Consider the following 18023-nt stretch of genomic DNA (forward strand, 5'->3'; position numbering starts at 1 on the left):
CAGCTGGGTGACTTTGGGCTAGTCATTCCTTCTCAGTCCAACCCACCTCATGGGGTGGTTGTTCTGAGGAAAATAGGAGTTAGGAGTATTAAAAATGTTTGCTGACATTAGTTGACTACCCACATACACATAGAGATAAAGAACTAGTTTTGTGTTAGTGCCAAGACATCAAGCTAGAAACTGGGAGACAGTTGAATTGTAGTCTTGTCTTAGACACAATGCCAGCTGGGTGACCTTGGGCAGGTCACTTTGTGTCAGCACTAGAAAGCAAACCACTTCTGAAATCTTGTCAAGAAATCAATGGGACTTCTATGACTGTAGAAGGAAACACTATGTAAAACTAGTGATCCTTCTGAGGGCTTATGCTGGATATACCTACACCCATACATACAGTACATAAATACAGTGATTCAGCATGTACTTTTGTTGCAAAGTAATCAATATTTAATGTGACATCTGAGCTTAAACTACTGTTAATATAAATTATTATATAAATCCTAATTTTAGATATATACTAAACTCATTCAGTTAAAAACAATGTTTTTAACTGCAAAAATGTGTAATCTTCTCAAAGTCATAGTGGAATCAGAACAGAGGGTAGAGATGTAGAGGTATAAAGAAATAAATCTAAAGATGGAATGCAAAGAAACATCAATGAAGTAATTATGCTTTGATTCGGTTTAGTATTTAGGAGAGGAGGCACTTTGATAGCTAATCAAGACTCAGATTTTTTATTTATATTCAGTCTTTATTATTTTTAGCCCTACAACAATAAAATAGGGTTTTTATTTCAATACAATACAATACAATAGTAGAGTTGGAAGGGACCTTGGAGGCCTTCTAGTCCAACCCCCTGCCTAGGCAGGAAACCCTATACCGTTTCAGGCAAATGGCTATCCAACATCTTCTTAAAGACTTCCAGTGTTGGGGCATTCACAACTTCTGGAGGCAAGCTGTTCCACTGATTAATTGTTCTAACTGTCAGGAAGTTTCTCCTCAGTTCTAAGTTGCTTCTCTCCTTGATTAGTTTCCACCCATTGCTTCTTGTTCTACCCTCAGGTGCCTTGGAAAATAGTTTGACTCCCTCTTCTTTGTGGCAACCCTTGAGATATTGGAACACTGCTATCATGTCTCTATATTTCTGACCAGGACATCTTGAAAAGCTTAAAGAGGATGTTGATTAAGTCTGAACTTTGTCTATATAGCACTATAGTTTATTTTATCTATTTATTATTAAACTTCTGTGCCTATCTGAGCTAGGTGACTACGGTTCAGTTAGATTTTAAAAAGTCATTTTGTGCCAAACCTACCTACAGTACACTGTGAAGAAAGTACATTTAGAGTAAAAGTTATGAAAAATGCAATGTAATATAACTTTATTTGACTATCTATAGATGCGAATATGTATTTTATATTTGAGACTAAACATTACAAACCTGCCAAGTGTCAGTAAAGCTATTGCAATTGTTACCAAGGAAGGAAATATATTCTCCCTCAGTATAAATTGGACTGCTAGGCAGAGAATAAAAAAAAATCCTCCTATGGGAAGATGCTGTTTACTGTTTTATAAACGTAGGCCTATAAACAAGCAGTTAATGATATGAAAAAGGAACAGTTCTAACCATTGTCCAAAGACAGGTCAGGAAGGCCGGTCAGTTCAAGCAGAGAAAAAGAAGGAGAAAACAGCAGTCTAGACTGCTGCAATGTGCTCTACCTGAGGCTGCTTTGAAAACCACTGAGAAGCTGCAGATGGTCCAGAATGCAATGGCACAAGTAGTGATGTGATGCCTTTTTATGTATCACTATTCCACGAGCAACATTGGTTACAAATAAGCTTCTGGGTGGAATTAAAATGGTTGCTTATTACTTCCAAAGCCCTAAATCAGTGGTGTCAAACTATCGCAACTCCCCCCCCCCTTGCTAAACTGGGGTGGGCGTGGCCAGCACATGACACATCCAGCCGACAGGCCACAAGTTTGACATCCCTGCCCTAAATTGTATAGAGTCTACTTATCTCAGAGACTCTCTGACTCCAATAGTACCTTCCCTTTTTGCATGATCTGACAAAGTAAACTTCCTTCAAGTTCCATTGATTAAACAAGGTCATCTAGCAAAACCCAGGAAGCAAGTCTTCTCTGTTGCTGTACTTGCTTTATAGAACTCCCCACCCTATTTACTTTAAACAAGCCTTAAAAACCTGGATTTTTCCTTATGGAAAAATGGAGAGGGAACATGAAATATACTTACAATGGGAAACTATTTAGATTTAAAGACATATATTTAAAGTATAAAAGTGATTATATGTTATGAAAATGGAAAAATAAAAAACTTTACACAAAAAAACCCTGGATCTTTCCTCAGTCTTGCACTGAATGTGATTGGGCTCCTTTAAAAGTGGAATATGTAAGTGTAAGTGACCTTTTTTACTTGCCCCTATGAACAACTGCTGTTCTTTTCTCATATATTATTTTCTATTTGTTTTCAATTCCAAGTCATTCTGAAGTCAGGTGGCTTAGAAATTTGAAAGATAAACAAATAATAATACAGTCTATTTATGAATAAAGCTAAAATTACAGACAATATAACTTGTGAATTGCTAGGAAGCATAGGTTTTGGAAGCATTTCTAAAGAGGAGAAATTGATCAGATTGTCAGTATAAGACAACTGGCCTCAAGAAACAAGATTTCAAGAAACATGAATTGGGTGACTTTCCAAAAACATCATTAACTTCAGATTACTGTTATTTCAATAATGAAAGAAAAGATGGCCTAAAGATAATTGGCAACATTTAAACTTTTCTATTTATGGTCATTGTTGTGTTTTTACTTTTGTTTGGTTTGTTACCTTCTATGCTCCCTGTTTTGCTTTAGGGAGGGGGGGGGAGGGAGGGAGGAAGGAAGGAAGGAAGGAAAGGACTAGAATAAAGTTGTAGCTGCTTTCCAAAACTATTTTTAAAACAGGAAACCATTCAAGTCTACAATGTTCATTAATATATTTATCAAACAATATGTAAATACATATATATAATATGTAAATTCTATTTTATTTTATTGAAATCTGTCACACTTTTAGAAATAAAATTAAACTAATTGTTCTAACAAAATAAAAAGTAAAGGAGTCCCTGGAGATTTTACTCCTCTAGTCATTGTTGACTTATAAGGGGCGGTGCTCAGCTCTGTTTCATTGAGCCAGCACCAGAGGTAGTATTCAGCCGCTTCGAGCCGGTAGTGGTGGCTATGGGAGGCTCTGCCTACCTGCCCTGTAATGTGCAATCTTCTGTGCATGCGCAAAAGGTGGCGTGCATGCACAGACACGGTGCATGCATGTGAAGTGAGCGAGCACGCTCACATTTGCGAACCGGTAGGGTAGATAAGTGAATTCCACCCTGGCTAGCACTGTCCAAAGACATTTCCACAGTCATGTGGCCAGCATGACATCATGAAGCATTGTTACATTCCCACCAAAGTGGTACCTATTTATCTACTCTCATTTGCATGTTTTCAAACTGCTAGGTTGGCAGGAACCTTTTGCTTTTAGTTATAGAAGAGGATAGCTTTATTGTCTCATCAGATGATTTATATCAATGCAGTGAATATTGAGACAATAGATCCTCTATTTATCAGAAACATCTTTGGTAATCTTGCTAATCAACTTTACTAGAAAAGGTTAGTAATAATGATCTAGTCTATTATTTTATGGATAGTGATCATTCCTATGCATCAAGTATACCAATAGTGTAATCATAAAGCTAATAACCTTTACTTTAAGAAATGTACATGAGTATTACTTGTAAGAATATTATTTCTCCTAATTTAGAGCCTTTTGAAATACATTATTTATAATTTATAGGCAATATGAAGAAGGATTTCCCATATAACTTAATCAATAAACCTCTGTCTATTATAATTCAACATGTCAAGAGCGAATTCTGGGTAGAAATTGTAGTTCAACAAAAGAGCAAGTAGCATACATTTCATGTGCAAAAATGTAGAGAAATTATGATCTAAAATTACAGCATCTTGATATTATACATAAATTAATCTCACAACATGGTATTTTCCCCAAAAAGATTGCAGTTTATCTTTTTTAATTTCAATTTAAAACACAACTAAAATATTTCCCATTCAAAAATAAATTTCAAATAGAAGTTGTTTCAAATACAACTAATATGAAAATGAGGAATGTAGGTGAAAATATTCATTGTATTGATAGTCAATGCTAGATAGATCAATTACAAAGTTGCCATCAAAAACAAAAGTTTATTAAACAAAAAGCATCTATATTGGTCTTGCTACACATCTTCCTTCTTTACTAAAATGATATTCTCTACTTTAATTTTAAAACCAAAACAATACCAATCTGCTGATGGTCATTTTGTTTATTTAGGCAAGGAAATATCTTTGGATGGGTGATCCAATGAATAATGAGTTATCTAGCATGTTCTAATATGACAAGTTTACATTTCTCTCCATATTCACTATGTACACTACTTAATATTTTCTTCTTACTTACCTTTTTTAAAAAAATAAACAGTGCCGTAATAAGAAATAATGGAAACCAATCCTAGTCTATCAAACAAAACACAATAGTAATACAAGGAAATTGGAAACTAGTAGTGTAATTCCTTTAGAAAAATAATCATTATATCATCCGATTTCCAGCATGTAATAATGGAATGAGGGAGAAAAACATGTAAACAATTTATATTTATTCATATTACTTTTATATCTGTATAAGTATAACCAGTTAAAAGAAATCATCAACAGAAACATGCACTATGTTTTAGTTAAATGCTATAATCATAATGTGTTAGATTTGGAACATTTGGTTTTCCAATTATCACTTTCAAGTCTGGAAAAAAAAGCTAATGACTAAGAGAAGGATCAAAGAGTTCCCATTTATCTTCATGTTTCTGAAAAACAATACTTGGGTTTTTTTTGCTTAAAATGTTTAAGATGTTTTACAGTGAGATATGGTAGTTCATATTTTTGATCGCTCATTGACTATATGCTACATGAACATTAAATATTACATACCATATGTTGTGATTTACTTTTTATTCTAGTTACATATCATAAAAATCTGAAAATTAAACTTGATTTTAATGAGACATAAAAACAGATTGTTATTGGACCTGAACAGCAGCATTGCTTGATTTGGATCATGTGGTGTGCCAGAACAGAAATGATGCTGCACTAAAATAGCTGGCTAGAATTGCCATCTCATATTATTTTAAAGTAAATTATTTTTCTATTCTATCAGAGACTTGAATTACATTATGGCTAATGAGGACAATGAATTGGTGACTAAGGCTTCTCCATTTACATGTAGTTCTTGCTTAATTTACCCTAACTGGGACCAGAATTTCCACTGCTAAGTGAAAAGTTTTTTAAGGCAAAATATCATATGACTGCACTGCTTAGTGACACCGTTTTGGAAATCCCAGTTGTGGTCATTAGACAAGGACTGCTATTGTTAGGTGTAGACCTCAAATTTCTCCTGCCCTGCTGCACTTGCCTCTGGTTTAATTCCTCCTCCATCTGTTTCCATTTGGCTGCTCTGTACTGCTATCAACGTTTTTCTGTTGCCAATAAGCTATGCCTAGCCAAGGTAGTTGCTGGCTCTTTGTAAGGCCTTACAAAGAGTCCTTGGGGAGGCCTTGCATGGTAATATGGAGGCCTTTACATAGGTCTCACACAGCCTTGCACAGGATCAGCTGCTGCCATAGCCAGGTATACTTCATCAGTAGTGGAGGTAGAATGGTCAGTTGGGCCAGCAATGCAGTGTGCAAGAGAGACAAAAAAGTATTGTGGGAGAGGGGAAAGACAGGGGAATTGAAGCTCACATTGCAATTATAAATATGGCAGTTTGCCAAATGCCTGAAACTTGATAACAGCCATAACTTTGAGGATTGGCCATAACTAGCATTCATTCAGCACCATCAGAACTTTCAACAGTCAATGAACAGATGGTTGTTAAGTAAGGACTACCTGTAGTATTTTTACTTCTGTGCCAAAAACAGATAAAGAATACAATTGTCTGGTTCTTGCAGTTCTAGCAAACATTTAGGTAGGTTCAAGAAGATTTGAAAGTACTTTAGGAAAATCTCCTTTCATTGCTGTTAGATGATAGCATAAATGGGGTAATAGCAGACTTATTTGGGTCATAGCATATTTACTTGGTGCCAACTGTTGAAATAGGATCATTTGAATTGATACAATGTCTTAAATAATATAGTTTGATATGCTGGGAGGGGACATTAGGGGAAATACTGCTCCAATTTTGAAATAATAACTTGTTTTAAAAGGGGATCAAATTGTAGCATCCGTGCTGTGGCTGCAGCTGCCAACACCGTTGAGTGAAGATGCTTTTCCCTGACTACAGATCATTCCAGGATTATTTTTTCTGGAAAGAAAATGATCAGAAGTACTTCAATGTAAAAGCATATGCTTCAACGGAGACCTTAAAGAAAAGTACTTTAAGATACATTTCAAGATATTTAATTAATATATTTTAAAGTCAAAGTAGGGAGATTATGCATGCTTCCTCAACAGTCTCACTGTGTTCAATAGGGCTCACTCACTAATAAGTAAGTATAAGATTGCAGCTTAAATCAGACATTTGCTTTCAGATCAGCTTATGTTTGTAAAATCCGTACTGGCTATTCTATCTTGTATTAATGGTATTCACACATGGCACCAATAGCATGTCAGAGACACAAAGGATTTGGAAATATCACTTGCAAAAATAGATTTGTATTCCATGGCTTGTGAAGTTTATAAATTTCAAAATGCTTTTTAGCTATTATGATCACTCTGAAGTATTATGGCGATAACATATTCAGTCTAGCATTGTTACTCGTATTGTTTTAGAAACCAACATATTTTAAGGTACCTATCCATTGTATCTTAAAATAATTCCTATTTAATTCAATAGATCTTACTTTTAGATCGGTATTTACTAGGGATTATACTCTTAGATTCCGAAATTCAGAGCTAAAAGATAGAGAAATGTAGCCTATAAATAATCACATACATTTGAATGCAATTATCACAGTGAATAAAGTTTTGTATATAAACAAATCTGCTAGTTACCTATGGTATTTTTACTTTGTCATATAATTATTTCATGTATATCTTTTCACAGATGTATAAAAGATATTTGCAAAAAAATTGCCACAAAGTGTTTTTAATATGCTAAAAGGATATATATTTCTACACTATGTACCATAATAATAGATATAAAACATATTTGTATTCACAGTAGCAAATATCAAATATCAACTTGTAACTGTACAAACAGTTGATATTATTGAAGTAAGATATCTTTCATTTTAATATAAAAAGAATCAGGATCATAAAAGTTACTTTAGATAGCAATATAAAATAGGTGTTTCGTATCTCAATAGAATTTTGCATATTTTTCCTGTAATTTGCCATATTACAACAAGTTTTGAAAATATATTTGCTTCCATTTACCAGGACAATATAACATAATCAAGTTTTATGTTATATTGTATTTTGTTTTAGTCTGAACTTTCTGTATCGTTTTATTTTTTGTTTTTATTGATTTTTTTTGTTTTGTTTTTGTACACTGCTCAGAGATCATTGATGTTTGGCAGCTGTAGCAAATTTAAGCAAGCAAGCAAACAAACAAACAAAAAAGATTCAATAAATATTAGTCTTCTTGTATATAATATATATAGAGAGAGTTAATTTCATTGCAGTCTGGTTACAGTTTAGGAACTGTAGTAACACCTACCCAATGAAATAGATATTAACTTTTTAAGGCATACCAAATATAAGCAAAATGCACACACACAGACATAGACACACACAATCTAAAGCAAAGCAATCCATGAAAGTAAAAAGGATAAAAAAGAAAAAAAGAAAAAAAGGAAACAAATATATAATTAGATATATAATATAATTGTAAAATACCAAAATCTCTGCCAAAGAAGAATATATCGTTTAATTTTTTGATTAGTAAAAATACTGCCTTTGCCAGATGGATAAATTATACTTTTCCAAACATCAACCCTTAATATCTAAAATAATATCACATTTCCAATTTTTCAGTATTATTATTTTTTAGCTTATCCAACCGCACAATGCACAGTAAACCACAATTTTCACAAAGAGATTTGGAATATAATTCAACATTACGTCAACATCACTAACATTTAAAGATTTATCCGTATGCTTACTAATGTATATCAAAATATTATTTCAGAAATTCATAGGTCCATTTTAAACATTTACTTCTTCCACAAAGGAAAAACCAATGTCCAACCTCTCAAATGCATTTTTGAAAAGTTTAAAACACTCTATGCAATTTTTGATGAATCAGCTTTAACATCATCAATACAATTTTAATGTTTTAAAGACATAAGCCATTGATCGGACATTATTAGAGATTCCAATTCTTTGGTCTATGTTTAATATATTGTTGACAGAAATGTATCAAATCTTCAGTGTTAATATATCCATAACTACAGACGTGGTCGCTTTTTCACACTGAATTAAATTAATGCATATTCAGAAGTAATGTTTTGTATAGTTTCTGATTGATACCAATCCAACATTAACCTTTTAAAACTATAATTTCCAAAAATATGAAGAAGACCTAAGGTACATTAGAATTTTGATTGTTCAACAGCTGTAATAAAATAATGTTCCTGCTGCTACAGATTAAATATTTAGAATTGAAAAGAGTAATTGGAATTAGCATTCCAGTAATAGCATTATCCTATGTTGTGTTTACGAGAAGTAAAGTCACATTGCGTTCAATGAGAATTTTGACTAATTATGGTATTTATGGTTACATTAACTAAAGGAAATATTTCTCAGTTCCCCACAAAAAATATGCATGGTACAATCATAAATAGCAATAGCACTTAGACTTCTATAACGATTTAGAGCGCTTTACAGCCCTCTATAAAACTAGTATTTGTATACTGAAAAACTGAGTAAGAAAGATAATAGGCCTTCAAGTATTCCTCCCTTATTCTGTGGACCTACGGAGTTTCTTTTTGACCCCCAAAATAAGCGCTTGTTGCTATGTTCGGGGAGGTCTTACCATTTTTGAGGTGCAGGATGCGGCGAGCATGGTCACCTCATGGCGGCTGCTGTGTTGCAATATTTTTGGGGAGGGATTATTTTGGGTGGATTATTTTAATGCATGCACTCAAAAACCCAATTGATCTTATTATCCAGGAAGGTCTTATTTTCAGAGAAATAGGGTAATATTCTTCTACCTTGTTACTTTTAGCATATCTTGTGTAATACATACATACATACATACATACGTGTGTGTGTGTGTGCATGCGTGCGCGCTGTATTTTATGAATATGGTAAAGGAGCTCATTTGACTCCAGGAAAGAGATCCTAGACATAGTCAGAAACAAAAATGAAATATTGGCTTATTATGTGTAGTAATTAAGGAAGGAGAGGAAGAAAAACAAATAAATATTTAAAAAGAACTGAAAATTACAACAATTTTCTATCAGTATCAGGGTTGCAGCCACATACAGTTTTGGAATAATATACAGGGCATGATACAGAAAAAGAAACAAAGTATTTCCTAGACACCTTTTCTAGAATAAAAGTCTGTGCCATTTGAGATTTTAAAAAGTACAGCTAAAGAGTTATACATGTCATTGGTGATGATGAGCTTGTTTAGAAATGTATTCTTTTTCACACATACCTTTACCATATTCATTAAACCAATAGGCAGAAAATTCAAGAAATAATGAAGTAGTTTTTTTCACACAATATTAATTGAATTCAAAAGAACATTAGGCAAATTGGTGGAACATTATTATTATAATTAGAATAATTAAATTGATCATGTTTATTCTGAGGCAGTCTCTAGCAACTAGTACCGTCAAAAAAGGTAGAGCTTTAATATTCTATTTGAGCGCCAGTTATTTCCAGCAGAATTGGATTAACTCAGATGGACAAAACCATTATTAATATGCTTTCAATCAGTAGGACTTGCTTTTGGTCCAGAATAAAAAAAACCTCCATAATAACCTTGACCTTGGCTATGGAGCTATAAGAGTGGGTGATTTAAAACAAAAATTTATTGAATACAATAACCAAAATTTGGAACAATCTCAATTTAGAAACATAAACCAAAAATAGAACAAAAAAAAGAACAAAAAACAAGAATGGGGAAAATAATAGTTGTCTTGTTGAGTGCACATTTGTTTCTTTTCCAAATCCTGTGGTTCCTTTTCTTTGACATACTAATATTCAAAACCTGATAATTTTTGTCAGCTTAACAAATTATTATATTATTTTGAGATTCTTCTCATTATTTGGCAGTCTAAGGTTAACCCAGAATCAAGATGAGCTTCCTGTATATTAATTTATTTATACTCTTTTTCAATACATAATTACATTGCATTTTTTAAATTTAGAGGTTTGCAAAATATGGATTTACATGACCAGGCAAGTGGTATGAAGTGTGAAATATCACACTAAAGCAGCTACAAACAGAACACCTTATAAAATATTCCTAGTTTAATGTATGCTAATGTAACTGATATTAAGCTGGTCACAGCCAGTTGGAAACAAGAATGTAGGTGGTTGTAAAATAATCCACATTACCAATATATGCAGTATAGTAATATCTATTACATTACTCTGTTTCCCCGAAAATAAAACTTCCCTGGATAATAAGCCCAATCGGGCTTTTGAGTACATGCGCTAAAATAAGCCCTCCCCCAAAAATAAGCTTTCCCCAAAAATATTGCAACACAGCAGCAGCCATGAGGTGACCATGCTCATCGCCTCCTGCACATCAAAAATAATAAGACCTCTCAGAAAATAAGGTCAAGTGCTTATTTCGGGGGTCAAAAAAAAATAAGACCCTGTCTTATTTTTGGGCAAACACGGTCTTATTCAGAAATAATTTTCATGCTTTCATTTATTTAGAATTGTACATAATAATATAAGTATCTCTATATGAGACATAGTGAATGAGCCACGGTGGCATAGTGTTAGAGTGCAGTAATGCAGGCTACTTCTGTTACCTGCCGGCTGCCTGCAATTTGGCAGTTGAAATCTCACCAGGGTCAAGGTTGACTCAGCCTTTCATTCTTGAGGTGGGTAAAATGAGGAGCCAGATTGTTGGGGGCAATAACTCTGTAAACCGCTTAGAGAGGGCTGTAAAGCACTGTAAAGCGGTATATAAGTCTAAGTGCTATTGCTATTGTATTCTACAGGGAAGATTTTACTTTAAATGATTTTTTGGAGTCCTCAAATAGTATTTTTAAAAGGTTGGTTAGCATCCTTTCTGTGCTAGAAAATTTTGCTCTCTTTGCCTTCTACACAGACTTTTCAAGAGAAAATGATCTTCTTTCAATAGGAATCTTCACAACCAACCTCTTTAACACAAACTTTGAAAACTCAGATTCACAGAGTTGGAAGGGGCCATTTACTTCCTCATCCAAAATAAATCATCTTCAGCAGATGGCTGGCTAGCCGCTGCTTGAACATATACAATGAAAGGGACTCACCATTTATCTGGACCAGTGACGTGCGGTGAGGTTTATGGCTGGTGAGGCTGGTGACGTCATCAGGATGGCGGGGAATGGGACCACGTGTGCTGGAGGCTCAGGCTGCCTCAGCCTCCAGCACACGTGATCCCATTCCCCGCCTTCCTGAGCGTGCTCCGCCGGCTCGCGCTCCGCAGTCCTCGAAAGCGACTGGGGAACGACGAGAACCTTCCTGCCTCTGCTGGACTTTGCGCGCTCCTGCAGTCGCGAGGAGCGCGCAAAGTCCAGCAGAGGCAGGAAGGTTCTCGTCGTTCCCCAGCCGCTTTCGTGCCTTCGTCATCCGGGAGTGCCGACAACATTTCTGCCTCCACCCTCCGCAGCTCCCGGGCGCGCCCGGACGGATGTTTATACTATTATAATAATATAATATAATATAATATAATATAATAATATAATAATATAATAATATAATAATATAATAATATAATAATATAATAATATAATAATATAATAATATAATAATATAATAATATAATATAATATAATAATATAATAATATAATATAATATAATAATATAATAATATAATATAATATAATGTACTATTATTTCATGAAGAGAGGTGAGGCTCTGCCTCCCTTGCCTCCCCTGACCGCACGTCCCTGATCTGGACATTTGGATCTACTATTTATCTATCTCAAGAGATTTTTAAAAAATCAATTAGATCCTTCCTTCTTCTAACTTGTACCCAGTATTACAGTATTGTATATTCTGGAACAAAAAAAGTTTTGATAGTCTTTTGACAATCTTTTGTATCTTTGAATTGTACTACCAAATACACCTTTAGTGTTTTTCCCCACAAGGTTAAATATATAGAGATATTTTAATCTCTCTTCATAGGATTCAGTTTCCAGAACTCTAATGATCCTTACTATGATTCTTAAACTACTGTTTCAGTTTTCAGGAGACTAAATGCACGCATCGCAGAACACAAGAATGCAGTAAGAAAAAAAGAAAAAAACTTCCTCCCTTTTCCAGCACCTTAAAGCTACAAGACATGAAATTAATTTTGAAGGAACCAGGTTAATCTCCAAAACAGAACACTTCAACAAGAGAATAATTATGGAAGCTATCGAAATAGAGAAACACCTCCACAACATGAATAAACATGACGATAACACCCGCCTACCAGACATCTGGAAACTAGCCCTAGTCAACAAACAAGACCCACCCACCACCCAGGCTGTTATAACACGAAACAACAATAGACACACAATCAGCACCAACCTACCAATTATGATACAACAACATAACCAATCATTCCACTTACTGAAACAAAGCCAACACTACACACAGCCCCACCAAGATTTATAGAAAGACGGCAGCTCCGATCACACTTTAAGCCCAAAACGCAGCCTGAAGATGGTGAGTGAGACCTTGCTGAAACGTTGCCAAGACAATCTCAATCTTACATGGGAAAAGACCCGAATACAACAAGACCAGCATATGTATGTATATGCTGGTTTTGTTGAATTCGGGTCTTTTCCCGTGTAGGATTGTACACTGTCAATCCTACCCGGGAAAAGACCCGAATACAACAAAACCAGCATACCTACACCCGTGAAAATCTACGAAAACACACACACACACATATGTATATGTATGTATATATGTGTGTGTGTGTGTGTGTATGTATGTATGTATGTATGTATGTATGTATGTATGTATGTATGTATGTATATATTTGTGTTACAACCCCTGGTATTTATCAGCATAAATACAACACAAATATATATATATATATATATATATATATATATATATATATATATATATGTGTGTGTGTGTGTGTGTGTGTGTGTGTGTGTGTGTGTGTGTGTGTGTGTGTGTGTGTGTGTGTGTGTGTGTGTGTGTGTGTGTGTGTTGTAATTGTACTGATAAATAAATAAAGGGAGACTAGGATAGATCTATTTCGAGCTAATTAGCTCTCATCAGCTAGCCATACCCTTACTGGGATTAGAACCCGGGCTGTATATATCTTAGGCAGGACTCTATACACACACACACACACACACACACACACACATATATACACATACATAAATATACATATACATATACATATATATATATATATACATACATGCATACATACATACATACATACATACATACATACATACATATGAATGATTATATATTATCAACCTCAAGTTTAAATTCTGTCTCTCTGTTCCTTTCTTCCAGATTTCCTGGCTGACCTAAAACATTTACCTTCGTATTGGAGAACACTGAACCAATATGGACCAATATTTTTTATTATCCATTTAGAATTTTGCCAGTATTGGTGAGTAGCTGGTACCATTTTCTTTTTCTTTGAATAACCTTTTAGCATTCTTTACCAACTGTAGCTCATTCTGAGCTTTAGCTTTATTGATCCAATAAATTTAAACCACTTTTCCTTGAAAACTGCTAGCTTTTATTCTTTCCAACCAATGGTCCTTAGGATAGAAGTAACATTTCAAGCCACTACTCAGCTACTATATCTATTCATATGACTGTACTGCAGATTTTTTTTCATTGGATATTTTACTTCATGATTCTCTGCTGGATCTAACCCATTTTCAAATTCTTTATTTCTTTTATGAGCCACTCCTATTCTGCCAAGTTAGACCCATTCAGCTTTGAGGGAATTGTCTTGCTGAACGATAGACAGAACTTTGATATTATAAAAGGTAATCAGGAGAATATTCCTGTTTGTGTATGGAATGTTGAGTTTTCTTGCCTTGTTATTTATGTTTAATTCCCCCTATTAGAGCTGCCTTTGGAATGTAATGTGAGCTGATGAGTGAGGCTTCTATTGTTTGATTTAGATAGGATTGCAGGGTGCTTGGTCTGGAAGCAGAGAGGGTCAATTTGGGTCTGATAGTATTAGGCAATATGAGCTGGTCATGTCCAAAAGACAGGGAGGAAAAGGGGTGAAGCTTCCATTTATTTTCTCCACCACAGTATCAAACTTCTTCTGCCAGAAGCCCTTCATCTTGTTATAATGACTTGGTAGTAATTCTTCTCACCATGATTTTTCAAGAGGATGCCTCATCTGCCATTATTCTTAGTACGTTCCCAGTGTGAGAGAGATGGGGCCTCTACAAACTGCATGAATTATTGGCAAGTAAAGGTAGAAAAGAAGAAGAAATTAATGCTATAGCCACTTCCCACTCCTGTAAAATTGAGGCACGTGGCTAATAAATCAGTCCATCTATCCCGTTTGGTGAGAGGAGACCTATCTCATAAGACAGAAATAACATAAAGCTTTATTAAAAACTAAACAACCCATGATCCATTTGGTCTTTTTATCAGAGATATTTCCTTACCAGATTTCTCAATGCCTTCACAACAGTAGTACAGCTTGCAACATACTGCCTTCACTAGAAAAATTCTTAAAAATTATTCAGAGATATACAGTATCTGCCTTGAAAGTAGCTCATGTTGTTCTGTATAGAGCACATTCAAACATTAGCAGCTAACAGCAGGAAATATTTTATGACATTTTGAATGATGCCATAAAATGCTTTATCACAATTTTTATTCATATTTTTTAAAATAAAATTTGCCAAATTTCCAGTCCACAGAAGTCACGGATCCCAGATTTTTTATGCATTTTGTAAGTTAGCCCTTTTCAGGTACCTTTGTTGAAGAAGCTTTGTCCTATGATGCTCTGTTTTACCCAGTTAAAGGTTATACATGATAATTTTTTTAGTACATAGATAGGAGAAATGAAATCGCAGAGATTCCAAGTTGCATAAAAAGATAAAATTGTTTAGCTTTAAAAGTCTGTAAACACTGCAGAAAATAAATTTGGCTAAAAACACATCCATAGCCAAAATAAAGTTAATTGAACGCAACATTTTTAGTTAAACTTATCCCAGTTTCCTGGGATTACTTGATATATAAAACTGCAATTCCTTTCTCTTTCCCATAGACCTTTTGTAAATTCTTGTAGAATGTAATATTTTTGCAGATATTTCAGAACACTTTTCCTTACTCACAATAATCAGGTTTTCCTTCTCGTTTCCTTTGGAGACCTGCCTGCATTTTTCAAATGAACAAAAACCCTTCCACTTGGAGAGGTTGCAGGGAATCTCTTTTTTTAATATGTACTAAAATAAACATTCCTCTGCAAAAAGATCCTGCTTGAAACAACTTGCTATCTGGGAAACTGTTATCATTCTTCTGAATATTAGGTATTATTAAAACAATCCTGTCTCTTCCTTCCAAGTCCCAGTGGAAGACAATCCCAGAAGGCATGCGCTGCATGCTTTCCCTTGTTCACCTCTTATATATGCACTTTTTTCTCTTCAGATCTTCACTAAGCTATTTTGTGACAACATTAATAAGGAGGAAAAACAGAAATTTATCAATGCATTAAGTATTTTGTGATTTTCCCAAAAGAAAAAGCTTAGATTCCTAAAATAACGGAATAAAATGTCAAAGGAATAAAGCACATTTAAAACTGTTAGGCTAATATAAATTCAAGACATAAGGTTTTTCTTTAAAAAAAGTAAGACAAAAAATAGCTATGTATTTGCATATCAGTAATAGTCATTCTATTACTGGGAAGAATAAGAACAAACATGTTAGGAAAAGCAAAAGGAACACTGTGTATAGATTTAATTGTATTGGTCTGGGTAAGAAAAAAAGTTTTATGCTTATATTACAAATATATGCAGATCTGTTAATAATATTCTTTTCAGCTATGACCCTGGGTATCAGCATCTCAATGGCAGAAGTGGTCCCAAAAGTCTAAACTGAGGCTGACCTGATGGATCAAATCCTACAGGGAGTTGAAATTTCCATTTCACTGGCTTAGCATCCTATCTCATTTATGATCAACCTTCTGTAACTAAGAGACAGTTGTAGCTTAATAACTTTACTTTAGTGAGGATAACTGAGACTATGAAAATTGTGTTATAACGTGTACTTACAACACAGCTGCTAATAGGCTTTAATGATTCTTGATTATGTTTCAATAAAAGGCAACCAAATCTATTACTTAGACCAAAGATCTTACAGATCAAACAACCTATTCTACTGCTTCTGTATAAATTGCAGCTGCCACCTAGCTCTTATGTCTGTATAACTATCTCTAAAAGGTTATTATAAGATAAATACCTTAATTGATAGAGAAGCAGCTCTGCATTTTTAAATCAGCTCAACATTTCAACAATTCAATTGATAACCGTACATAAAGAACTCTTAAAAAATATTGCAATGAAAACTGATATATGAGATATTTGCTTATTATTGATAAGGATGCAAAGATTATTTCATATTACAGTTTATGAATGGAAAATATAATATTCTAATTTAGCAACAAGGATTAAGCTGATATATATAATTTTTATAAATCTTGCTCATAAGAAAGGACATTATTGATAGCATATATATATATATATATATATATATATATGTATGTATGTATGTATGTATGTATGTATGTATGTATGTATGTATATGTATGTGTGTGTGTGTGTGTATATATATATATGTTGTATTTGTGCTGATAAATAAATTAAAGGGCATACCAGGGGTTGTAACACACACACACACATACATACATACATACATACATACATACATACATACATATAGAGAGAGAGCAAGAGAGCCATGATGTGGATTATTATGTTCATATGTTTTAAAAGCATTCTACTTGCTAAGTTTTATTTAACTCTGTAAGCTGCAAATTAATGGCAATAAAACATCCCAGTCTGTCTGATAATCTGTGACAACTGGAGAAAACTGCACGTACTAAACCCTGACCCACCACATCTTTTATCTGCATGTGTACTCTCCACAGGCCAAGCAAATAAAGGCCAACTGATAATTTACACATGAATGAACTTTCTTTACAGACTAGGCACCAGAGACATTTCTTTTCTCTGTTGCTGAAAGAAAAGCAGCCAAGTCTAAGCTTGTCTCACCAGAAATCATACAAGTGAAACATTGATATGTTCGAAAAAGGTAGATCAGCAAAGTGAGAGTGTTCTGAACGCCTGATAAAAATGGCAGCCACAAAGGACTGCGAGAATATTTACCTCGAAATAAGACTGAGGGTAACAATAGGTCTTTATCTTATTCCAAATAGGTAATATCGTGCAAATAAAAATGAAGATAACAGGCTTGCCAGAAGATTACACAAGATACCTGAATGGGTATCTTTAAAGAATATGCAAACTATACAACCCTCGATAACTATCAATTATTATCAGCATTTCCAATTTACCCGAAAAGGGATTACTTTGAACCTGTTAATGTACTAGTTAAGGCATCAAACTAGAAACTAGAAGACACTAAATTCTAATCTCACCTTTGGCACAAAGCCAGCCGGGTGACCTTAGACAACTCAATTTCTCTCAGTCCTAGAAAAGAGGCAATGGCAAACCACTTCTGAAAAACTTTGTAAAGAAAACGGCAGGGATTTCTCCGGGTGGTCTCCGGAAGAAAATACAAATTCAAAA

General features: G+C 34.2%; 1 protein-coding gene across 4 annotated transcripts in view; it reads right to left on the reverse strand.

Moving 5' to 3' along the window:
• ARB2A (ARB2 cotranscriptional regulator A) overlaps nucleotides 1-18023 on the reverse strand; it is a 238236-nt gene that overhangs the window by 15946 nt on the left and 204267 nt on the right. Inside the window, exon 11 of one of the 4 annotated variants that reach the window (XM_081940973.1) lies at nucleotides 6371-6405. The exons of the other annotated variants lie outside the window; for them this stretch is intronic. Coding sequence (XP_081797099.1) covers nucleotides 6386-6405 — 20 coding nt within the window. The 3' untranslated portion in view covers nucleotides 6371-6385. Of the gene's footprint in view, nucleotides 1-6370; nucleotides 6406-18023 lie in introns of those variants that run through there. 4 annotated transcript variants of the gene reach the window in all.

The sequence above is a fragment of the Natrix helvetica genome, assembly GCF_964273705.1.
Source record: "Natrix helvetica genome assembly, chromosome: 2".
Classification (NCBI taxonomy): Eukaryota; Metazoa; Chordata; class Lepidosauria; order Squamata; family Natricidae; genus Natrix; species Natrix helvetica.